Source organism: Cajanus cajan, chromosome 6, assembly GCF_000230855.2.
Source record: "Cajanus cajan strain Asha chromosome 6, NIPB_CcT2T_4, whole genome shotgun sequence".
NCBI classification, from domain to species: Eukaryota; Viridiplantae; Streptophyta; class Magnoliopsida; order Fabales; family Fabaceae; genus Cajanus; species Cajanus cajan.
The window spans coordinates 38087994-38113046 of record NC_138522.1 but is presented as its reverse complement, the minus strand read 5'-3'; the positions used below and the strand labels follow the sequence as shown (position 1 = coordinate 38113046).

Here is a 25053-nt window from a genome sequence, read left to right as displayed (position 1 = left end):
AAATCTAACCACAAAGTTTTGGAACAAGAACAGTTAAACCAAAAGATAGAAAAATAAATGGAAATAAACAATAAAGGTAAACTAAGGTAGGCTCCATCTGCATCCATCTATGGAGCCTGGTCATCATCATCTCCGGGGTCTGCTCCACCCTCATCTGCACCATCAACATCCTCAGCAGCAGCAACATCATCAGCAGCTCCACCCCCCAAAGAAAGGGGCCTGGTCCCCAGGCCAACCAGTATAGGCATGATAATCAGCGGTGGAAGGGAACTGGTAGCCGGGAGCGGTCGCGGAGTGCAAAGTGAAACTCCGGAAGGCATCCAAAATGAAGAGCTAGCCGCGGTGGAGGGACTCCTGCTGCTGCATAACTGTGTCCATCCGGCCCTCCTATCGCTACATAAATGTCTCCATCCGACCCTCGAGAGCGTCAAAACGCTGATGGAAAGTGAGTGGAGGGCCTGGTGCAGGAGCATGATCCATGGGTATGTCCTCCTGAGGTCTGGCAGCATGAATAGGCTCCGCTGCAGCGGCCTGTGGCTGACGATCCTGGCAATATGTAGAGATGTACCGACTATCAATCGCCCGGCCAGGACTCTCGAATGGTGGCAAGTGGACATCCACACCAGCAAGCTGACATAACTGAGTGATGAGAGAGGGATGTCCAAGGGCTACGGAGGGAGGAGAGTTGGCACATCCAAAGATCTCCACACAGATAATCGCCCCTAGGTCCACTGTCCTCCTCGTCATGATGCAGTACATCAGCATGGCCCGGGTCCAATGTATATCAGAGACATGTGAGCAAGGAAGAATGTTGGCATGCACCAAGGCGGACCAGATCCTAACCACTGGTAGTAAATCACGGCGCTTCGCGTGGAGTGGCTACTGAGCGCGGTTCCGGTGAAAGCCTGCTCCAGGCATGCATATGGAAGCCTCTACCAACTCAGGGTCTATCGTCCTTCCATCAAAATCCCTATACGCGCACTGCTCATTAGGCTGTAGTGCAGTCCCCAGAAACTCATTAATTGTGCGTGCATCAAAGGGGACTCGCACACCCCTCACATAGCTGCTGTATGGAACAATACCCTCCTCTGGTCGTAGAGCATTAGCATAAAACTCCTTGACCACAACAATGTTGGCTGGGAGGGGGTATGATCCGAGCTTGTCCCAGCGCCGCCTGGTAAGCTCATTCTGGAACTCCGGTGCCTCGTTGTCATCCAGCTCGACTCGCCTCTCCTGGATGAATTTCTAGCTACTCACAGTCTCATAGTGCGTCTCATTACGCTTTGTGAGGAATTGGCGGGAATATGGTCGACTGGGCTTGCGAGGAGGCGGACCAGGTTGGTCGGAGCGTGGGCGCTTGCTTGAGGATGCCATCTATATAACATAAACAAGAAATTTCAGACAGACAAGATGAGCATAATAAAACATATAATGATGACCAATTCAAATAAGGCAAAATGAAGACTACCCTTAGACCAAAATTTAAACATAAAATGGAAAAACAAATTAAACTACAACATTCTAACCATAGAAAGCACCAAAAATATAAAAAGAAAATAAAACACAGAAAACAAAGGGGCCAAAGGTGTTATGTGCCGTGCGTGAAACTCATGCGCCGGGTGTAGAGAATGTAGTTAACTCTCTGGAATCAATTGCGCCGGGCGTAAAAGAAATTACACCAGGCGCGAACAAAATTAGGGACTCTCTAAAGCTACTCACGCCTGGCTCAAGAAGGCGCGCTGGGCGCAAAACAACTAAAAGCTTGTTACTCAATAAACATGCCGGGTGCAGTTCTTCGCGCCCGGCTCAGATGCAACCTTTTATCTTCTTTTTAAGCACGCATGCGCCAGGCGCAATTCTTCGCGCTCGGCGTGAGTGCACGTAGGGGCATAAAGTACTTGCCTTTCCGGCCCCGAACCCCCAATGTGGGTTGTCTGAACCACTCTAGGACCCCTAGGTGGCTACAAACAGAAACAAACGGGGAAAAAGAAAGAAAATCAAGGATAAAGGAACCTACTTGAGTGCGGAGTTATCTGAAAAGAAAGAGAGGCAGGTGCGTGCCCTTGAGAGGGATGTTGAACGGTTGAATGGAAGAGGGAAAAGGAGAGTGAACGTGAGTGAGGGCTGGGGAAAAGAGAGACGTATGAGATGAGGGAGATGTAGAGGTTTATGGGAGTTGAGGAGGGTTGTGAGAGAGTGGGGGAGAGGTTCAGAGATGAAGGGGAGGTTGAGAGAGTGGGATAGAAACGTGAGAGGGTTGAGAGAAAAGGGTAAAGTGGGAGAGTGGGAGAAGTAGGGGGGTTAAGGCATCTGAGGGGTCGCGCCTGGCGCGCAATTCATACGCCGAGCTTCATATCAGAAGAAGCCCAAGGGTTACCCTTATCTGGTATTGCGCCGGGCGCTGTCACGTCGCGCCGAGCGTGATTAGGGTAGAACATAAGCACGCTTTCAATGCGCTGGGCGTGGCAGATGCGCGCCCAGCGTATTTAAGGTAAAGGCCTTCCAGTGATTAATGCGCTGGGCACATTCATGAGTGCGCCGGGCGTGCTACCACCTGTAGCCTCCAACTTTTAATGCGCCCGGCGTGCCAATAAATGCGCCGGGTGTGGTCGTTCCAGGGGCTCTATTGAATGCTTGGCCGGGCGCAATAGCATTACGCCCGGCGTGAGGCTCGGCAGAGAGCAAATGGCTCTAATTGCGCTGGGTGTGGCTATGTCGTGCCTGTAGACCCCTAAAATTGTCCGGGTCGGAAATAAAAGCTTGAAGATTCTCGAAGACTGAAGGATAATCAGCCAGAAGGACTCCTGGAAAGCCCTAGGAGGGTTCTCTGTAGGTCTAGAGGTCTTAGAATAGCTCAAAATAAAGTAGTGGAGGGAAAAAGCCCAATACGGCCGTACTGAACTCAATACGGCCGTATTGAAGCTTCAATACGGCCATACTGAAGTCAGTACGACCGTATTGACACTTCAATACGACCGCTGCGAACTCAATACGGGCGTATTGAAATTTCTGACTTTCAATACGACCGTATTGAACCCCAATACGACCGTATTGAAGTTCAAAAATTTCAATACGGCCGTATTGGCCCTGTAGGCCGTACTGCGCCTATCCCCTATAAATATGACGTCAATTGGACGTCATTCCACACTTTTACACAGAGTTTTGACTCCCTCCTTGAGATTCTGGGGTTTTTGAGCAGTGTTCTGCCCTAGAAATCTCTCTGGGAGTCGATCCGACGAAGTTCTTGAGCCCCGAGCCATTTTGCTTGAGGATCGAACCTAGTCGAGGGGAAATCTCTTTGATTCCCTTAGTTAAAATTTTGTTCTAGGAGAGCGAGGAGCGGGCTTGTAGAGCGAGGGAACGCCAAAACGCTTCCCAGTTCATTTTTATAAAAGCACGCTTCAAGAGGTTTCCCTTCAATCCTTCCTTTTACTGCTTTCTGTGTGAATATTTAAACTGTCATCATGTAGATAGTCAATTTATAATTGCTTAGAATAAATAGGGGTAATTTAGTAATTTTATACTGTTCTGTTAAAAATAATCTGTCATAGGGAACCCGAAAGGGGCGCTGTGGGGTGCTAACACCTTCCCCACGCGCAACCGACTCCCTTACCCAACTCTGGTTGTAGTGGCCAAAGTTGATTTTTAAATCAATTGCCTTATCCCTTTTTCCAATGTTTTGAGTAAAACATTGGTGGCGACTCCACGAACCCTCCTTTATGAAAACCACTAATCCATGGAGGGTCCCGCTTGGGATTAATATGGATTAGTGAGCCTTTTAATAAAATTGCTCGTTTGACGAGGTCTCAGTTTGAGAATAAGTCATTCTAGCAATCCACATTTTTCAAACAAATAAACGAGTCCAACCATCCTTCGCGAATGCCGAAAGCCCGTTTCGGGCCGGTGGCGACAGATGGCGACTCCACTGGGGAAGCCTCGAGAGTCAGTCCCATTTAGTGACAGATTATTTTTAACAAATAATAGTTAAAATTACTTCATTACCCCTCACTTGTATGATAACATGTTTATCTATTTGGCTTTAATAACTGTTGTATGTTTAAATTCCGCAATTGTTTGAAATAAAAACTGCACACAAACCTTTGCACACAACAGTTCCCTCTATACCCGGGGGCATGAGTGATTAACCATAGGGAGTGGATGTTAGTACGGCCGGTTGTCGAATGGGTCTATAGGTGCCCGTAGACCGTTGTCGGAAAACATCACTCAAGGTGATAACCATGAACTTGAGTCTGACGGTGCGTTGGAACTTTCCATCGACCTACGACGAGAGGAATTGGGTCCCTATAATGGGGGCACCTTGGGGGCCTTTGACCAAGTGAGAACAGTTAGATCCTCCTTGAATATGCACTTTTCTGCAGGAGACCCCTACCTCGTGATTCGCTCGTGACTGTTCGTGGATGAGTGAATTGTCTGTGCATTGACTATGTGACATTGTATGAGCATACATTTGCATTCTTTAAACATACAACATTCCTAGTAAAATAAAAATAAATAGAAATAAGGATCTTCTAGTGCATGGTGTTGACATCTACCCTCATCACATTCATGTAGGCAGTTTCCCTTTTCACCCAAAAAATAAAAAAATACAAAATACAAAAAATAATATTTACCCAAACCAAGCAATATCATGCATCATATTAGGAAAATCCCAAGAAACATGATAATGCCTAGTTAAATAAACACTATGCATGCATATTCATCTCCATCATCTCATATCATGCATTTTACTGTAGATCATGGAGGGATCTAGGGGAGTGCAAGGGCAATTGAAGAAAGTGGACTTCTTATTATACCGTGCCGAGAGGTTGGATCACCTCTGTACCTTGATGCCACGAGAGGCTCGTTTGGAGTTTGAAAAATCCTATGGACGAGTTCTCGACTTGATGAAGATTTGTGTAGATCCATCCTTTCTGAGAGCATTGGTCCACTTTTGGAGTCTCGATCTACATTGTTTCGAGTTCCCCCAGTTTGACTTAGTTCCTACTCTCGAGGAGTACGAACTCATGCTTCGATGGCCCAAATCAACAGGGGTCTATATTTTCCATGGAAATCATGTGGCCGTAGAGAGAGTTGCCACTCAAGTCAAACTACCGCCACGATTATCTGCTTTAGTGGGGAACGGCAGTATCAAGGGTTGGAAGCTTGCTATGATTGAAAACCACCTTTCTTCTTTGGCTGATGAGGGAGATTGGTTAGCTTTCAACAAGACTCTAGCGTTAGCCGTGTTTGGGATGATCCTATTCCCCTTTCACGCTAACACAGTAGACCATGCTGCTATGGACGCCTTCTTTGCTTGGGACGTACATATGAAGAGTCCCGTGCCTGCCATTCTTGCCGACACTTTGCTTTCTGTCAACTTATCTCAACAGAAGCAAGGGAAAACTATCCGATGCTGTACTTCCTTGTTGTACGTGTGGGGCATCACACACTTTTATGCCTCTAGTCATATGGGGACTTTGCCCGACCCTTTGAGAAGTTTTTCGAAGATCCCCGTACGCCGCCGGTATGCTTCCGAATGGAAGGAAGAGATGGAACAGTGGAGTATTGAGCACTTCACGTGGGTTTGTCCTTGGTTCCGTCCAAGCAATGTATTAACAAGATGCGGCAATTATCCAAGCGTACCATTAATGGGCCTCAGAGGTTGCATAGCTTACTCACCTAGATTGGCTATGAGGCAACTCATGAGGACTCAAATTGTTCTTACCAAAGAGGAGCTTGGAGGGTTGTGTTTCTCCTTTGATTCCGAACATCAGAGGGACATGCATGCTGTCATTAGAGCATGGGAGAAACCAATCTATGAGGGAGATCGCGAGCTTGGAAAGCCTCGGGTATCCGCCTCCACCGACTACGAGATATGGAGGAACGAGAGAGGGGTGCCTCAACCATCCACCTCTTGCGCAACCACAACCACAAGGAGGTTAATGCAAGAACAAGTCGACGCCTTGACCAAAAAGCTGGAAAGTATGGAAGCTCAAATGAGGTTTCTTGAAGAAAAAAATGAAGAATCCAGTTTTACTATTGATGGTCTTCAAAGGCAATGCAAGAAGAAAGACCACGAGATAGAGCGGCTCAAGGACGAGTGTGCTAACCTCAACGAGGAGACTACTCGGGCATCCAAAATGCCAAAGGTTGAACCGAGTAGTCAACTCCAAGAAGTCAATGCAAAGATAGCACACCTGGAAGCCGAACATGCAAGGCAGGCTCAGTTGATCAAGAACATGCAAGAAGATCTGCTCTTGACTCGATCCGATGCACAACAATGGCGGGAAGTTGCTCAACGACAAGCCGCAAACCTTTCCGATTTCCGCAAAAAGGAAAGGGAGGGACTAGCACAAATGGCTAGACTCCGAGAGGAGAAGGATCGAGCCGAAGACGAGCTTAATGAGCTACAGGCCATGATCAACTACTATACTCAGAAAGCGAAGGAGGCTCAGAAAATCAGTGACGATATGAGCCAAGCGGTCCATACACAGATTAAAGCAATGGGTCGTCACATCGAGGAAGCCGAAGATGAGTGGCAAAGAAACATGAACCCGCCTGTGGGTTTTTATCGGCTTTTCTCTTATTGTAAAAAATTACTTCAAAGCATTGTATGAAAAGTTGTACACTTTCTTCAATGAATAAAATCGAATTCTTGAGATTTATCGCCTTTGCATCTCATAGCCATTCATTTGCATTTATCTCTCCCGGTAATTTAATAATAAATGTTAATAAAAAGAAAGAAATAATCAATGCGTATGTTCAGAATGGATCGCACGCCGTTGGTCATTAAATGCAAGCCAACAACTGCGCAAAGCGAACACACGACGACGCCGTTGTTGGTAATCAAGACAGACGAAAGGGAAGGTCCCACGCCGTTAAGGATTGTCGCTCCAAGACCTTTCCCCTACGAATCAAATAAGGCTGTGCCATGGATATACGACATCCATACTTCTGCCGACAGTGATATCTCTAACATCGCTGGACTTGGGGGCATGACTAGGAGTGGCAGGATCTACACTCCCGAAGATCTGCACGATAAAGCTCCTAAGAAAAAAGGAAAAGAAAAGGAGAAAACCGAGGAAGATAGAGAATCCGAGGAGGAGACTGATGAGCTGTTAAAATTCATCAAACAAAGCGAGTACTCCATTGTGGATCAACTTCACAAGACACCAGCAAAGATCACTTTGTTGTCGTTGATCCTAAGCTCCGAACCACATCGGCAAGCTCTGTTGAAGGTCTTGAACGAGGCGTATGTGTCGCATACCATCTCCCAAGACAAGTTTGAGGGAATTGTTAGCCACATCACGGCTAATGATCACCTTACTTTCACCGATGAAGAAATCCCCGCCAAGGGACCTAATCACAATAAGCCCTTGCACATCTCTGTAAAGTGCAAGGAATACCACATCGCAAAAGTCTTGGTGGATAACGGATCTTCCTTGAATGTGATGCCCAAAAGAACTCTTGATCAAGTGGCAATCAAGGGAGTCCAAATGCGCCCGAGCAACATGATCGTTCGAGCTTTCGACGGTTCTAAAAGAGAAGTGGTGGGAGAAGTCAATCTTCCAATCCAAATTGGACCCACCATCTTCAATGTCGAATTCCAAGTGATGGATATTACTCCTGCATACAGCTGTCTCCTAGGCCGACCTTGGATTCATGATGCGAAAGCTGTACCCTCTACGCTCCACCAAAAAGTCAAATTCATTGTGGGTGACAAACTGGTGACCGTGCAAGCTGAAGATGACATACTCATCAGTAAGCCATCCAACATACCTTATGTGGATGCAGCAGAGGAAGCTTTAGAAACCGCCTTCCAAGCATTGGAAATTGCCAATGTTGAAACGTTTCCCCGAAAAATGAAGAAGGTAGCTCATATGCTCACAAAGAAAGGATACTTGCCAGGACAAGGATTGGGCAAGTACTCCCAAGGAATCCCGGAGCTACCTATTATCAAGGACAATCCGGGGAAGCAAGGGTTAGGATACAACCCTGTTAAAGATCAAAGAACGAAGAGGAATCAAAATCCTTCTCGACGTTCTTTAAGCCAGATCTTTAGGAAGGCTGGTTCACAAATGTCGAGGCCAGCTGTTGTCATCAAGTGTCCTTCTCCTTCCGATAGGGATGTATAGACTCAGTGACTATTAGAGATCACTCCTCGGGGACAGCCCGACCCCCGAGCCTCGATAGGGCACATGTTTCCATCATGATTATAATAAAATCATTCTTCATTATTTCTTATTGCTTCTTTTCTCGCTTGCAATAAAATTCTAGACCACATTATTTTAACCCTGTTTGAATAAGCATAAATGAGGTTAAAATCATCTTGATAACAATAAACCCGCATCATTTTTATGTGGAAGTGTGCATGATAGCCTGGAGCACCTTTTCTTGGCATCAATAAGTGCCATCATGGATAAAAGAAATCCTAAAGATAATAAGCTCGGCAGGAAACCCAAAAAGGGGACTGCGCAAAAATAAGAGCAAAAGACCCGCTAGGAATCCCACAAAAGGGTGACCTAGGCAAAAATTAGGGTTACAAAAATGAACAAAAAACAAAGGTCCGCTAAAACGCCACAAAAGGGGGTTTTAGGCAAAAATAAGGACAAACAGAAAAACAAAATAAATCCATGATGGTACCATCAAATGAATTCAACAAGGGGCTCAAGAAAAGCTATCCAAGTTGTCAAAGCACAATCATTAATAACAAAGATGTGCTTAACTTCATAAGTGTTTAATCAAACAAACCTAAACACAATAAGCCTACCAATGGCCAGCCATTCTTACAAAAACAATTTTTCAAAAATAAAACAATCCCCTCTAAAACACAAACTTTTGAAAAATATACCTCTTCCTTCTTTTCTCTCTTGTCCCCAACGATTTTTGAATAATCTAGTGGAAACATGGAGATATAGTGGTCAATAGGAGGGTTGACACATCTTCTAAAGGAAGGGAGAATCATTTGGTTGATAACACCAAAAAACAAATACGCATCATTCCTCGGTTACAGAAATCGGCAAAGCACAGTCTGTCTGGAGGAATGGCAAGATCCAAACAAAGAACGCATCGATTAATTCTTTTGAAAAACTGAATCAAATAGAATTAGGTGCATCTCATTCGCATACATACATACAGATGATAGGTGTACTAGAAGACCACTTATTCTCTGTTTATCAAAAAAAAAAAAAAAAAAAAAAAAAAAAAAAAAAAACCATAAAATCAGAAAAAATCCAATACGCCCGTATTGGTATTAATACGGTCGTATTGGAGTTAACGTTAAGCACAACGTTTCAACTCCAATACGGGCGTATTAAAATCCAGTACGATCGTATTGAATCCCAATACGACCGTATTGAATCCAATACGGTCCGTATTGGATGTAAATTTTGTACATCAACGGAAAGGCCAATACGGCCGTATTGAATCCAATACGGGCCGTATTGGCGGAATTTTGCCTATAAATAAAGGCTTCCCCTCCCTCATTTTGCATACCTTTCTTCATTCTCCACATTCCTTGCTTGTGAGTGCATTCCTAGAGAGATTATCGGAAATGGCAGAATCTTCTCGCAAAAGGCAGAGAGCCCCAGCCAGACGTGTAATGACAGACCGACACCGAGACCGGCTGCAGCTCATAGAGACGTTCACCATCGAGCCGTCAAGAGTGCTCGACTTTGAGCTCCTCCAAGCGGTGGGCTTGGAGAATGATGTCAGGAACTACTTCGACGCCATAGGATGGGGATTTGTCCTTAATCCACCATCCCAGCTATATTTGACGGCCACGAAGGAGTTCTTGGCCACAGTCGGCGTCACGGAGTCGACTAACAGCTATGGGGAGGATGTCTGCGCGGTGGATTTCTGGATGAATGAAGGATACCGCACGCTGACGTTGGACGAGTTCAACGTCCAGGCAGGATTTTTCAGCCGCACTGATCAGCTGGCCTTCCGAGATGCCATATGCGAGTGGCCTGATCAGTGGACTCCGGTTGAGATGTGGAGTTTGCTCACTGGCCGACGGGATTATCATTCAGGGGTGAAGGGCTCCCGGCTCCCGACTGCTCTTAGGATCTGTCACAAGATCCTCACCAGTACCATTCATGGCAGGTCCAAGAGTCAGGAGTCGATTACACGACCAGATCTGCTGGCCTTATATTGCATGGCCACCGGCCGGAAGGCCAACCCTGGATATTTCTTCCTTGAGCACGTGAAGAAGTTTGGGATACGAGAGGGAGGAGAGTCCAGACAGGGGTACATCTTGGTTGCCCCACTCCTCTCACAGCTCGCGGAGACATGGGGATGTCCCGATGGTGCGGAGCCAGGGGCGTTGGCGCCAAAGTTGATTGGTGCCTCCACCCTGATCAACATGAAGATCATCGCTAGATCGCCAGGAGGGGGGTTTGTGCGAGTAGATGGCCTCGAGACCTTCGACGACCTCCTCAACAATCTCGACTTTGAGGGAGGCGACACCCCGCAGCCAGAGGCTAGCACGTCACGGTCGGACAGGGGATACTTTGACGCCCGCTTCGACACACTGCAGCAGAGCATCGACACGCGATTCGATGCTTTTCAGCATAGTGTCGGTACATGGCAGCAGAGTACCGATGCTCGACTAGATACCTTGGTACAGGGGTTCGATAACCTCTCCGTCTGGATGCATCGCCGCTTCCCTGACTCGCCACAGGACCCGCCAGCAGAGGAGTGAAGACTGGCCTCTGTTTTAGTGCTTTTTCATGTACTAATTTGGTTGGGCTTAGCCCCATTTCCCAAATTTTTCTTGTACAAATTCATTTTTAATGAAATTTGCCACTTTTGAATTCAAAATTCTCTAGCAATTTAAAATTCTGTACAGTAAAAGCCAAAAAACATAAAAAGGGGCAAAATACAGAAAAAGCCAAAAAAATAAAAAAGGCAAAGATACAGAAAATCCAACAACCAGTTTGCACAGAATAACTGAGCCTGGAGAGGCTTGCCGAAACAATACTCCTCATCCCCCACATCTCAAAATAATTGAGCCTGGAGAGGCTTGCCGAAAGAATACTCTCAGAATAACTGAGCCTGGAGAGGCTCACCGAAATAATACTCCCTCATAAATAATTGAGCCTGGAGAGGCTCGCAGAAATAATACTCCCCAGAGGAACCTCAACTCATACCCTTGGATTCAAAAATCCCCAGCAAGAGTTATCAAACAAGATCGTCAAATCCCCAATGGAAGTACGATCACCCAAGCAGAATATCCAAGTCAAAGGACTTAAACTTCCTCGGTGAAGATAGCTCTCCAACTCGAGTGTCGAGTGAGGCTAAGCCTGTAGAGGCTTCCTAAATAATACTCTGGGATACATAAGATCCCCAAATCCCCAGTCGCCTACTCAAGAGGCATCCCTGCAGAAGGAGAAGAAAATAAAAATCAATAATCATTCCCCAAGTGGAATCTGGCTCAGCCAATCATTGAACGTCAAGCTGATACGCCTAACAGAAGAGGCTAATCAAAATCAACGACAAAATCCCCCAGTGGATAACAGCCTACACAGAGGCAGCAAAATCAAAAAACCAAAAGAGACACCCGAACAAGGATAACCGGGATACTCCACCAACGTCGAAAGGACGTCAGCCAATCATAAGGCACCGCTCACATCAGAAAGAGCATCTTTGTGTCTGCACCCAAAGGAATCAGAAATTCCCCAGTGGGAACCAACTACGCAATGGAAAGTTGGGACACAAGAACCTATGAGTAACTGCACATCCCCTAGACGGATCCCTGCGTTATCCAGCCCTTAGTGGCACAAAATCAAAAAACAACCGTCGAAGCAGCATCGTGGACTGTGGAGACAAAATCATCACGAATCCCTGGAAAGGAGATATTCACGCTACCCCGTCGTCACAAACACGGAGGTATGCAGCTTCCGGCTCGGGCAATGAGCGAAGCTATCTCTGGAAAAAGGGTACTCACTGCTCGCCGTTATCACAAAGGTACTTAGCTTCCGGCTCGAACAAAGAGTGAAGTTAAGCCTGGAGAGACGGTACTCACAGCTTCCAGCTTGGGCAACAAGCAAAGCAAGGCCTGGAGAGGCAAAACTCACACTGCTCACTGTCGTCCCAAAGGTGCTTGGTTTCCGGCTCGAACAAAGAGCGAGACTAAGCCTGGAGAGGCGAAACTCATACCGCTCACCGTCGTCACAAGGGTACTTAGCTTCCGGCTCGGACAAAGAGTGAAGTTAAGCCTGGAGAGACGGTACTCACAGCTTCCAGCTTGGGCAACAAGCAAAGCAAGGCCTGGAGAGGCAAAACTCACACTGCTCACTGTCGTCCCAAAGGTGCTTGGTTTCCGGCTCGAACAAAGAGCGAGACTAAGCCTGGAGAGGCGAAACTCACACCGCTCACCGTCGTCACAAAGGTACTTAGCTTCCGGTTCGAACAAAGAGTGAAGCTAAGCCTAGAGAGGCGGTACTCAACCATCAGCGTCATCAGAGGCGCGTTGATGTCCAACTTCCAGCTCGAGCGTCGAGTGAAGTTGGCCTTGGAGAAGGTAAACTCAGCTACCGAGGATGTCAGAAGCGCCGAGGTATGCACCCACCTGGAGAGGCTACTCAACACTTTTTCCACCGGAAGACGCTACGAGTCAGAAGGTCGGCACAATACCCGGACAATTGGGTCAACTCCTTTACTTGTCAGCCGATACACCAAGAGGCCGTCCGACTAAGTAAAGGGGGGGCAGCTGTAGACCCCTAAAATTGTCCGGGTCGGAAATAAAAGCTTGAAGATTCTCGAAGACTGAAGGATAATCAGCCAGAAGGACTCCTGGAAAGCCCTAGGAGGGTTCTCTGTAGGTCTAGAGGTCTTAGAATAGCTCAAAATAAAGTAGTGGAGGGAAAAAGCCCAATACGGCCGTACTGAACTCAATACGGCCGTATTGAAGCTTCAATACGGCCATACTGAAGTCAGTACGACCGTATTGACACTTCAATACGACCGCTGCGAACTCAATACGGGCGTATTGAAATTTCTGACTTTCAATACGACCGTATTGAACCCCAATACGACCGTATTGAAGTTCAAAAATTTCAATACGGCCGTATTGGCCCTGTAGGCCGTACTGCGCCTATCCCCTATAAATATGACGTCAATTGGACGTCATTCCACACTTTTACACAGAGTTTTGACTCCCTCCTTGAGATTCTGGGGTTTTTGAGCAGTGTTCTGCCCTAGAAATCTCTCTGGGAGTCGATCCGACGAAGTTCTTGAGCCCCGAGCCATTTTGCTTGAGGATCGAACCTAGTCGAGGGGAAATCTCTTTGATTCCCTTAGTTAAAATTTTGTTCTAGGAGAGCGAGGAGCGGGCTTGTAGAGCGAGGGAACGCCAAAACGCTTCCCAGTTCATTTTTATAAAAGCACGCTTCAAGAGGTTTCCCTTCAATCCTTCCTTTTACTGCTTTCTGTGTGAATATTTAAACTGTCATCATGTAGATAGTCAATTTATAATTGCTTAGAATAAATAGGGGTAATTTAGTAATTTTATACTGTTCTGTTAAAAATAATCTGTCATAGGGAACCCGAAAGGGGCGCTGTGGGGTGCTAACACCTTCCCCACGCGTAACCGACTCCCTTACCCAACTCTGGTTGTAGTGGCCAAAGTTGATTTTTAAATCAATTGCCTTATCCCTTTTTCCAATGTTTTGAGTAAAACATTGGTGGCGACTCCACGAACCCTCCTTTATGAAAACCACTAATCCATGGAGGGTCCCGCTTGGGATTAATATGGATTAGTGAGCCTTTTAATAAAATTGCTCGTTTGACGAGGTCTCAGTTTGAGAATAAGTCATTCTAGCAATCCACATTTTTCAAACAAATAAACGAGTCCAACCATCCTTCGCGAATGCCGAAAGCCCGTTTCGGGCCGGTGGCGACAGTGCCCGGTGTGGTCTTGGCAGAGAGTATCCACCACCTATTGCGCTGGGCGTATTATAAATGCGCCCGACGTGATCAGGGCTATGAAGGTTTAACCTGAATTTTCCTTTCCTCACAATCCTAAACAAGATTTAACCTATATCTACCCACTCAAGCATGATTCACACAATTACATACAACACAAACAGTGACAATGCAAGTCACATATACAATTATAACTTACAATTATAACACACATTAACAATAAAAGCTAAAAACACAAAGCAACTAAAAAAACATATGAAATAGAGTTCAGATCTCTGGGTTGCCTCCCAGGAAGCGCTTGTTTACTGTCCCGAGCCTGACTATAAGAGACCTCAAGGGTCTCTGAAAGAAAGGATACAACAGAGTCTTTCAACTTCTCCACCCAAGTAGGGTTTCAACCGCTGTCCATTCACAACCCAACTTCTTTGTGCCTCCAGATCTTCAATTTCTATGGCACCATAGGGTTTCACCTCCTTGACTCTGAAAGGGCCATACCATTTAGATCTTAGTTTTTCAGGGAAGAGTTTGAGCCTGGAATTGAATAGTAACACCGACTGGCCTGCCCTGAACTCTCTCTTGAGAATCTTCCTGTCATGATAGCTCTTGACTTTCTCCTTGTACAGCTTGGATGATTCATAGGCTTGGAGCCTCAATTCATCAAGAGGCAAAGCCTAATAAGCTTTGTGCTCAAGTTCTACAGGAAGATGGTAAGCTTTCCCATACACCAATTGGAATGAAGTGAGACTAATCGGAGATTTGAAGGCAGTTCTATAAGCCCATAGAGCTTCATCAAGCTTTGTAGATCAATCCTTCCTTGAAGATGACACAGTTTTCTCCAAAATCCTCTTGATCTCTCTGTTAGAAACCTCAGCTTGACCATTGGTTTGAGGGTGATAGGCGGTGGCAACCTTATGATGGACTCCGTAGTGTTCTAGAGCCCTCTCCAACTGAGCATTACAGAAGTGCGAACCTCCATCACTGATAAGTACTATGGGGGTGCCAAATCTGCTGAAAATGTGCTTCTTGAGGAACTTCACCACTGTTTTTCCATCTGCCTTGGGTGTAGAAATAGCTTCAACCCATTTTGAGACATAGTCCACTACCACAAGGATGTATTCATTTGTGAAGGAAGAAGGCAGTGGTCCAACAATGTCTATGCCCCAACAATCAAACACCTCAACTTCCTGCATGTTCTGTAAGGGCATCTCATGCTTCCTTGTGATTCCCCCGACCCTCTAACAGCTGTCACACTGCTTGGCATGAATGTGGGCATCTTTGAAGAGTGTTGGCCAGTAAAAACTAGATTGAAGGACCTTGGCAGTTGTTCTTTCTCCATTGAAGTGCCCTCCATAAGGAGAGTTGTGACAATGCCACAAAATACTCTTGGCCTCCTCTTTCTAGAAACACACCTCCTCAGTAGGCCGTCTGAGCCAATCTTGAACAGGTGAGGGTCATCCCACACATAGTAGGTAGCATCACGAAGGAATTTCTTTTTCTGGTGTCATGTGAAATCTTCAGGTATGACTCCAGCTGCCTTGAAGTTTGCTAGGTCAGCAAACTAAGGCCGCTCTTGCACCATGAGTAGTTTTTCATCAGGGAACTCCTTCAGGATCTCCCTCTCCTTCATGGTCACCTCATCATTTACAAGCCTTGAGAGGTGGTCAGCAACCAGATTTTCCTTGTCACTCTTATCTTTGATCTCCAAATCAAATTCTTGAAGGAGAAGAATCCACCTAATGAGTCTTGGCTTGGAATCTGGCGTGGTGAGTAAATACTTAATGTCTGCATGATCTGTGAAAACAACCACTTTGGAACCAATCAAATAGGACCGAAACTTTTCCAATGCAAACACTATGGCTAGCAACTCTTTTTCAGTAGTGGCATAGTTAATTTGTGCCTTATTTAAAACCTTGCTAGCATAGTGAATAGCATGAAAAGTTTTAGTCCTCCTTTGGCCTAAGACTGCCCCAACCGCATAATCACTAGCATCACACATGAGTTCAAAATCAAGTTTCCAATCCAGTGCAATGATTATGGGTGTAGAGGTGAGTCTAGCCTTCAAAGCTTCAAAAGCTTTCAAACAAGAATCGTTAAAACAGAAGGGAGTGTCTTTGTTTAGGAGATTACTTAGGGATATGGCTATCATTGAAAAATCTTTAATAAATCTCCTGTAAAAGCCAGCATGCCCCAAGAAACTCCTAATACCTTTGACATTGATGGGTGGAGGGAGTTTTTTTATTACCTTCACTTTGGCAGGGTCAACTTCAATGCCCTTGTGAGAGATTTTGTGCCCCAAGACTATCCCCTCGGTCACCATGAAATGAATTTTCTCCCAGTTGAGGATAAGGTTGGTCTCCAAGTATCTTCTAAGCATCACTTCAAGATTGGCTAGGCACTCATCAAACGAAGACCCAAACATAGAGAAGTCGTCCATGAAAACCTCAATGCTCTTCTCCACTAGGTTGGAGAATATAGCCAGCATGCATCTCTGAAATGTTGCAGGAGCATTGCATAGTCCAAATGGCATCTTCTGATAAGCAAAGACACCAAAAGGACATGTGAAAGCGATCTTCTCTTGATCTTCCAGATCCACCACAATCTGATTGTAGCCTGAATACCCATCAAGAAAGCAATAATAAGCTTGGCCAGCTAATCTCTCAAGCATCTGATCCATGAATGGGAGTGGAAAATGTTCCTTTCTTGTAGCTTTGTTGAGCTTTTGATAGTCAATACACATTCTCCACCCCGTGACCTTCCTAGAAGGAATCAACTAATTTTTCTCATTCTGCATCATCGTCATGCACCCTTCTTTGGAACCACTTGTACAGGGCTCACCCATGCACTATCAGAAATAGGGTAGATCATACCGGTATCCAACAACTTCATCACTTCCTTCTTCACTACCTCCTTCATCACAGGATTAAGTCGCCTCTATGGTTGAGCAACAGGTTTGTACTCATCCTCCATAAATATCTTATGCATGCAATAAGCTGGGCTAATTCCCTTAACATTAGAAATAGACCAACCAATTGCCCCTTGATAGAACTTCAACACTTTCACAAGCCTTTCCTCCTCCAATGTGGATAAGGAACTACTTATGATGACCGGTTTGCTTCCACCTTCTTCTAGAAATACATACTTGAGATGAGAATGAAGTATTTTTAATTCAAGCTTAGGGGTATTCACCTCCCCTTCCTCCTTCAAATCTTCTATACGCACAGAATTAGGTGCACCTCCTTAATCTCTCTATCTTCTTCTTCATGGAGGTACTCTACCACATTGATTAAGACTTTCTCCAAAGGAGTAGAAAAATAAACATGCTTCCTGGTATCTTCAACAAGGCCATCAATTACATTGACCCGAAAACAACTGTTCTTTTCCTTAGGTTAGTGCATGGCATCAAAAACATCAAAGTTGGCTTCTTCATCATTCACTCTCACCTTAAGCTTCCCATCATCCACATCAATTAGAACTCTTGCAGTCTTCATGAATGGTCGGCCAAGAATGAGAGGTACATCAATGTCCTCTTCTATATCCATCACCACAAAATCAGCGGGAAATAAGAAACTGTCCACCTTCACCAGAACATCCTCCACTATGCCATGAGGATACTTCACCGATCGATCAGCCAACTGCAAGGTCATGAGAGTGGGCTTCACCTCCAAATCACCAACCCTCTGAAGCATAGATAAGGGCGTGAGATTGATGCTAGCCCCTAAATCAAGTAAAGCCTTCCCAATAGCTAAACTCCTAATAGTGACTGGAAGAGTGAAACTACCAGGGTCCTTGGATTTAGTTGGAAACATCTTTTGAATAATGGCACTACATCCCGCCTCCAATGTAATGGTCTCCTCTTCAAAATATTTCCTCTTTTTGGTGAGGAGCTCCTTCATGAACTTGGCATAAGTAGGCATTTGTTCTAATGCCTCGAAGAACGGAATGTTAATCTGCAAGGTCTTGAAAATCTCCAAGAACCGGGCATATTGCCTCTCCTTATCTCTTCTTGAAGGGGCATGAGGATATGGAAGACTCTTGGTGGGTGGCACCTTTACAATACTCCTCTCCTCCATGGGTGCTTTCTTTTTCTCTCCACTAACTCCTTCTTTCTCTTTTTCAATTTCTTTCTTTTTCTCACTCTTTTTGTCATTTTCTTTTTTCATTTTATTCTCTTCAACCATCTCACTTCCTTCACTCCTTCTCCATACTCCTGGGCCCTCTAAGATAATTTCTTCATCAACACTAGCATCATCTTCCACACTCATGTCATTCTTTTCTTCTCTCTCATTCTTCTTCTCACTCTCCTTCACCACAAATTCCCGACCACTCCTTGTAGATACTACATTCAAGTTCCCCTTTGGGTTTTGCTCGGTGTTGGCTGAGAAAGAACCTTTTTGCTGCTCTGCTAGATGCTTTGTTATTTGCCCCACCTGTATCTCTAGATTTTTAATTGAAGCATCAGTGTTCTTTTGGTTGGACATAGACAATTGCATGAATTGTTGCAGTGTGTCTTCCAACTTGGTGGTTCTCTCATATAAAGGTGGGTGTTGGTGTTGATGTGGAGGCCTGCTACTTGATGAAGCATTCATATCTTGCTTGTTTCCACCATAGTTATTTCTCCACCCCTGATTTGAGTTTTGAGGATAGGGGTGTTGAGAGAAATTTTGTCGCCCTTGATTCCCCATATAATTCACTTCTTCACCTTGGGCACTAGGTGGTCCGGCACAATAACCATTAGGGTGGTCACCTCCACAAAAATCACACAATAAAACTTGTTGCATAGGAGGAGCATTAGCTTGCATAGCTTGGAGTTGTTGAGGTAGCTTGGCCATTTGTTGATTCAATGCTTCAATTTGTTGAGAAAGCAACTTGTTTTGAGCTAACACTGCATCTTGAGTACTCAACTCCAAAACTCCCCTCTTGTGTGAAGAGCTTCTACCATGCTGGCTCCTAAAATCTGTGGAGGCCATAGACTCAATGATGGTGATAGCCTCTTCGGCGGTTCTGAACATAACTGACCCTCCAAAAGAAGCATCAAGTATCATCTTGGTTTGAGGTTGCAACCCATTACAGAAAGTTTGAACTTGTAGCTCCACCTCAAAACCATGATTAGGGCATCTCCTCAACAGTGATTTGTACCTCTCTCATGCTTCACATAATGGCTCATCCGCACCTTGAGCAAAAGTAGCAATAGAAGTTCTGGCCTCAGTGTTCTTGGAAGGGGAAAGAACCTGGCTAAGAATTTAGTCTCCACATCCCTCCAAGTGGTTAGGCTTTGGTTTGGTTGAGAATGAAGCCAAGCCTTAGCCTTCCCATTCAGGGAGAACGGAAACAACCTCATGAACAATGCCTCTTCATCAGCCCCTGAAACTCCAACTGAACCACACAACTCATAGAAAGTGTAGAGATGAGTATGTGGGTCTTCATGATCCAGGCCAGAAAATTGATGAGAGCTAATAAGTTGTAGGAGTGCGGGCTTCATTTCCGCTAGTCTGTCATTCATTGTGGGCCTCACAATGCTAGAGAATTCCCTCGGGCTAGTGTAGGTGAAAGCATCACCTATAGTACGCCTCCGGTTTGGATTTTCATTGTGAGCACCACCTTCACCTCCACCTTCCATAGTGAACTCAGGAATAGCAGAGAAAAAAACTTCAGGAATATGAGTGGTTGGTTGGCCAACTGGATTTGCTCTATTCCTCCTTCTCCTCCTGTTGCTATTATTCCTCCTTGTCGTGCGCTCAATCTCAGGATCATTCAACAGCGGCTCAGAAGAATTGGTCCCTCTAGTTCGAATAGTACCTTGCATACAAGAGAAAACAGAAGACTAGAGTGCACAAGTCAGCTCAAAGAATTCATTGCTAAATTTAAAAATAACAATAACAATAAAGGAACAAGTCACAAATATCTATAAATACTAAATTGCCTTACTAATCCCCAGCAACGGTGCCAAAAACTTGTTGAGATTTTCGTTGAAACTACTTTTGTTATCATTGTAAATCATGTTAATTCTATCAGCAGTCTCAAATACGGCAAGTATACCGGCCGTTCAAGTAGTAAATTATATCGTATCCACAAGGACTAGTAGGTAAAATAAGCATTTATTGACTATTCGTGACTAAAGAATAATTCTATTTTCATAGTTTGTCATGCAAATTTGAATTAAAGGTTATGACTATTGGAATGTTAAACTATAAAAGTATTTGTTTTGTGTGTGGAAATGGTAGAAATGATATTATGGTTTCGTAAGATTGTGGGGTCAGATATCACCGAACTACACACTAATGAATCTTTAATCTCTCGTTACATTCATTGCTTAATCAACCCATACGTTTACTCAAACCTAATCCCTTAGAGCAAGAGCCTTGGTGCAAGCAATGAATATCAATTTCTTGAGTATCCAATACCTACACCCGCATTACGGGTTAGGGTTTAAGACTACTAATGGGTCAAGCTCCATTCCTAAATACATTTCCCACTAGGCGCATTTGTTTCAGAGCTAGTTTCAATGGTTATTTTCCAATACCCAATGGAACCTATATCAAGCAAAGGAGGATCAATCCAAAGCAAGCATTAAGAATAGAAACATACACAACAATGAATGAAACAACACATATATATATCATTAAAAACGTAAAGATTACATAAGAGTTTCGTTGGTTATATCTAACCCCACAAAATAATGGGTAGAATCGCTCAAAACAATGAGGGTGAAACAAAAATAGAGATGGAAGAGAGAATGAAGAACTGAAAGAAAGACCCACACACGAACGGTCCCAAGCACCGGGAATCCCTTCCTCAGCTCCTAGAAGTCGCCCAATGTGTGAATGAGGGGAAAGACCTCGAAGATTTTCTCAAATACGAGCTTGGGGAGTCAAATTAGGGTTACCAAGCCCGACGCATTAGTCTTTGCGCCTGGTGCATTAGTCTTTGTGCCCGGCGCTGGGCCTTTCCAGAGAGTTTGGTTACTCTCTGTCTCGAGCACGCCTGGCGCAATTTTCTTTTAAGCCAGGCGCGACATCTTCCAGAGAGTTTGAGTTGCTCTCTGGCTCGAGCGCGCCCGGCGCATCTTCTTGTGCCCGGCACATTTCTGCAGAGAGAATGGCTCTCTGTTCTTCTCAACCCCGGCGTGGGTAGTCTTGCACCCGACGTAGTTGCTCTTCTCCTGCTCCTTAGCTCCTTTAATTTCCAATCCAATGGATCTTCAACTTTCAACTCTTCACTCAATACCTGCACAAAAAATGAGGTGTATCAAGGTATTGTTAGATGAAATTAGGTTAGCTATATCTGCACAAAAATTGAATTAAAAAGAGAACAATTATCTTGCAAGGGTGCATAGGATGAGTGAAATTGTTCAATAAGTCTTGTCAAAAAGGAAGTATAATTGAGACTTAACAATGTCATCATATAGTATGTCAACTTGAAATAAAATGAGTTATCATCATATCATTTTCATCATACAACTTAATCATGATCTTTCAATTATAAAATAAATTAATCATCATATTAAAATCATGCAACTCACACTCGACGCCAATGAGGCAAGGGACGTCTTGTCTCTTCACGTCCCACGCCAAACTACCCACACTCAATGTAGTTGATGCAGAGAGTCTCCTGCACTTTTGTGTCTAACATAACAAAACTCCACGTTAATCCAGGTAAAGGCAATTTTCTTCTCTCACACCCAACGTCATTCTAACTCACGTCTAGTGTGATCAAGTCAGAGATAATTCTCTCTTCTCGTTTGAAGCTACCAATCTTGTGTTTGACATGATGACATTGAGAACTCCTAACTTCAAGCCACACTGGTGTCATGAAGGCACGTCAAACGTGTAATCAGTTTTTGCACTTAATTAACAAAAACTCGAATATGTTTGATTTACCTAAAACTCATAAATCCACCAACATGCAACACATCATACAATATCTAAACACCACAAACAACTCGAAAAACAACCTCATTTACGATATGCAACCACTATAAAACATAAACCATTACATCTCTTTCAAAACACAACCAAAATCCCCAACACCACATATTCATCATCTCATTCAAGTTTTCAATCTAATACAACCATCAATAATGAAATCAAACAACAAATCATCAACATGCAATCCAAAAAAATCAAACACAAAGTTTAACATAATAGTTTTAAAATCAATACTCCCACCTATTTTTTAGTTGGAGTATATTAATAATCTACACCAAAATTTTAGGATAAGAAAATCACTCATTTCTTATGATTTGATTAATTTGTATAAATGATATTATAGTAATTTAATTTAATTTTAAAAAAAGTGATTATATATATATATATATATATTATATGTACAATAAAATAATAGTTTTCAATAAATATTAAGGATGGAGTGCCTTATTAAAGAAAAGTGTAACCCTAATCGTGTGGTTCAGCGGTAGGGGTTGATCCACGCTTAAGCAAGGTCAGGGGTTCGAATCCTGCCTTGTGTATGCAGCCGCGTTAAATCTTGGGACCAGCTATCCCACCCTTTGAGGTGCCTCCAATGTAGCGAGGAGATTAGTCACTGCTGTCGGCGGTGGATACTCCAGGGACGAACCAAAAAAAAAAAAAAAAAAAGTGTAACATTTCTCTTTCCCCAATATTAGAGTTGGAACGGTACCCTAATTATGTTACCACTTACCAGAAGACAAATATTGAAATTTGAGGAAGCGTTTGATTCACTGCGTTTGATTTTGGAGTCTTATCACCGCTAACTCTCAAATGTGTTTGTGGGCGTTCCATTAGCATTTGCATGTACCCATTTTTGAAGCAAACGCGAATTCCTCACTCATCGTCTCTTTCTTATTGCTCTCATCTTCTAGACCACTGTTTATCTCAAAAATCAATTAACTTTGTCAAAATCGTGCATGCTCATTTCCTCAAATTGGGTCTTAACACCTACACCTACTTGGGTAACCGCTGTCTCGACCTTTACTCTGAGTTGGGCCACATTAACGATGCATTGAAGGTGTTTGATGATATTTCTCACAAGAACTCTACTTCCTGGAACATTTGCTTAAAAGGGTTGCTCAAAAGTGGCCAGCTTGGCAAGGCCTGCCACGTGTTTGATGCAATACCTGTTAGAGATGTCGTAACTTGGAACTCCATGATTTCGGGTTATGCTTCTTGTGGGTTTTTCAGTCATGCCTTGGAGCTTTTTGTTGAAATGCAAGGTACTGGTGTGAGACCAAGTGGGTTCACACTCTCCATTTTGATGTCACTCGTGTCAAGTCCCTGTCATGCTAAACAGATTCACTGTAGGATAATCAGAAGTGGGGTGGGTTTGGATAATGTAGTACTTGGGAATTCGTTAATAACTATGTATGGGAAGCTTGGTCTAGTTGAATATTCTTTTGGTGTGATTATGACTATGAATCAGTTTGATGTTATATCTTGGAACTCTTTAATCTGGGCCTGTCATAGATCTGGATACCATGAGCTTGCTTTAGAGCAGTTCTATCAGATGAGAGGTTCGGAATTGTTTCCTGACCAATTTACCTGTTCCATGTTGATGAGTGTCTGTTCTAACTTGCGTGACTTGGACAAGGGTAAGCAGATTTTTGCCTTTTGTTTCAAGATGGGATTTGTTTACAATAGCATTGTATCGAGTGCTGCTATTGACCTCTTTTCCAAATGCAACAGATTGGAGGACTCTGTCCGGCTCTTTAAGGAACAAGACCAATGGGATTCAGCTCTATGCAATTCCATGATTTCAAGCTATGCTAGGCATGATTTAGCGGAAGATGCTTTGCAACTGTTTGTGCTTACCTTGAGGAAGAACATCAGACCTACAGAATACACGATTAGCTCTCTTCTGAGTTCTGTTTCGATTTTCTTGCCAGTTGAGGTGGGTAATCAAATCCATTCGTTGGTTCCTAAATTGGGTTTCGAGTCAGAATCAGTTGTTGCCAATTCACTTGTTGATATGTATGCTAAATTTGGGTTTATTGATGATGCCTTGAGTATCTTCAATGAAGTGAAAATAAAAGATTTGGTATCATGGAACACTATAATGATGGGACTGACTTCCAATGGCAGAGTCTCTTTGACCATGGACCTCTTCAGGGAATTATTGAATAGAGAAGGCATGCTACCGGATCGAATAACACTCACTGCAGTTCTACTAGCATGCAACTATGGGAGGTTGGTTGATGAAGGAATTGAAATATTTTCCTCAATGGAGATGAAATTTGGAGTGAAACCAGGAGAAGAACATTATGCATGTGTTGTGGAGATGTTGAGTAAAGATGGTAAACTCAAAGAAGCCATTGATATCATAGAAACAATGCCATATAGAACTACCTCTGACATTTGGAGGTCAATTCTTTCAGCATGTGCAATTTATGGAGACTTGCAAGTTGTTGAAGGAGTTGCAAAGAAAATAATGGATAGGGAATCACAGACTTACTTACCTTACTTGGTGCTGGCTCAAGCATATCAGATTAGGGGTAGATGGGAGACCATGGTTCGAATGAGGAAGGCTGTAGAAAATAGAGGTACTAAAGAGTTCATTGGACACAGTTGGATTGGAATAAAAAATAATGTGTACACTTTCGCGTCAAATCAATTGCAGCATTATGGTGGCAAGGATCTTTATCTGTTGTTGAATTTACTGGTCTGGGAGATGGAGAGTGAAGGTTATGCCTAAAAGTTGTATAGGGAAGAAAAAACGAATGAAAGCTATTGTGTAGCAGTTGGCAAGGAATATGGATGTTGGGTGAATTGGAGTTATAAACTACGACTGATAATACTAGGGGAGGGGAAATGGAGCAGAAAAAATATATAATTTAGCAATTACGAAGTACAAATTCCATCAATTATATGAGTTCTCATAACGAATTATTTGGTAGTATCTACCCAGAAAGAAATTATTAATGATGTGATACTTTATTCTTCATTGTTGATCCATTCCAGAATTTAGTTTCAGTATTATGGGGTGTTGACTCAATAAAATAGATCAACTAATAAACGATAGAACGTCACACCATCTATAACATAAACAATTGAGGGAATCACAAACGTGGACCCAAACATGGTAAATTTGCAACGAAAAACATGTTGGCATCGTCAACGTGGTTTGCTCACTTTTGGTCTTAAACAACGTAAATTTCAA

General features: G+C 43.8%; 2 protein-coding genes across 2 annotated transcripts; one reads left to right on the top strand and one right to left on the bottom strand.

Moving 5' to 3' along the window:
* Nucleotides 1–17312: 17312 nt before the first annotated feature.
* Nucleotides 17313–18968, bottom strand: LOC109813258 (uncharacterized). Its single transcript, XM_020377421.1, has 2 exons — nucleotides 18102–18968; nucleotides 17313–17873 (listed from the first exon to the last, which is right to left on the bottom strand). The coding sequence occupies exons 1-2, from the start codon at nucleotides 18966–18968 to the stop codon at nucleotides 17313–17315; spliced, it is 1428 nt and encodes a 475-aa protein (XP_020233010.1).
* A 3449-nt stretch (nucleotides 18969–22417) lies between these two features.
* On the top strand, nucleotides 22418–24837 carry LOC109791299 (Tetratricopeptide repeat (TPR)-like superfamily protein). The gene has a single exon (XM_020350583.3). The coding sequence runs from the start codon at nucleotides 22693–22695 to the stop codon at nucleotides 24586–24588; it is 1896 nt and encodes a 631-aa protein (XP_020206172.1). The 5' UTR covers nucleotides 22418–22692; the 3' UTR covers nucleotides 24589–24837.
* Nucleotides 24838–25053: the final 216 nt, after the last annotated feature.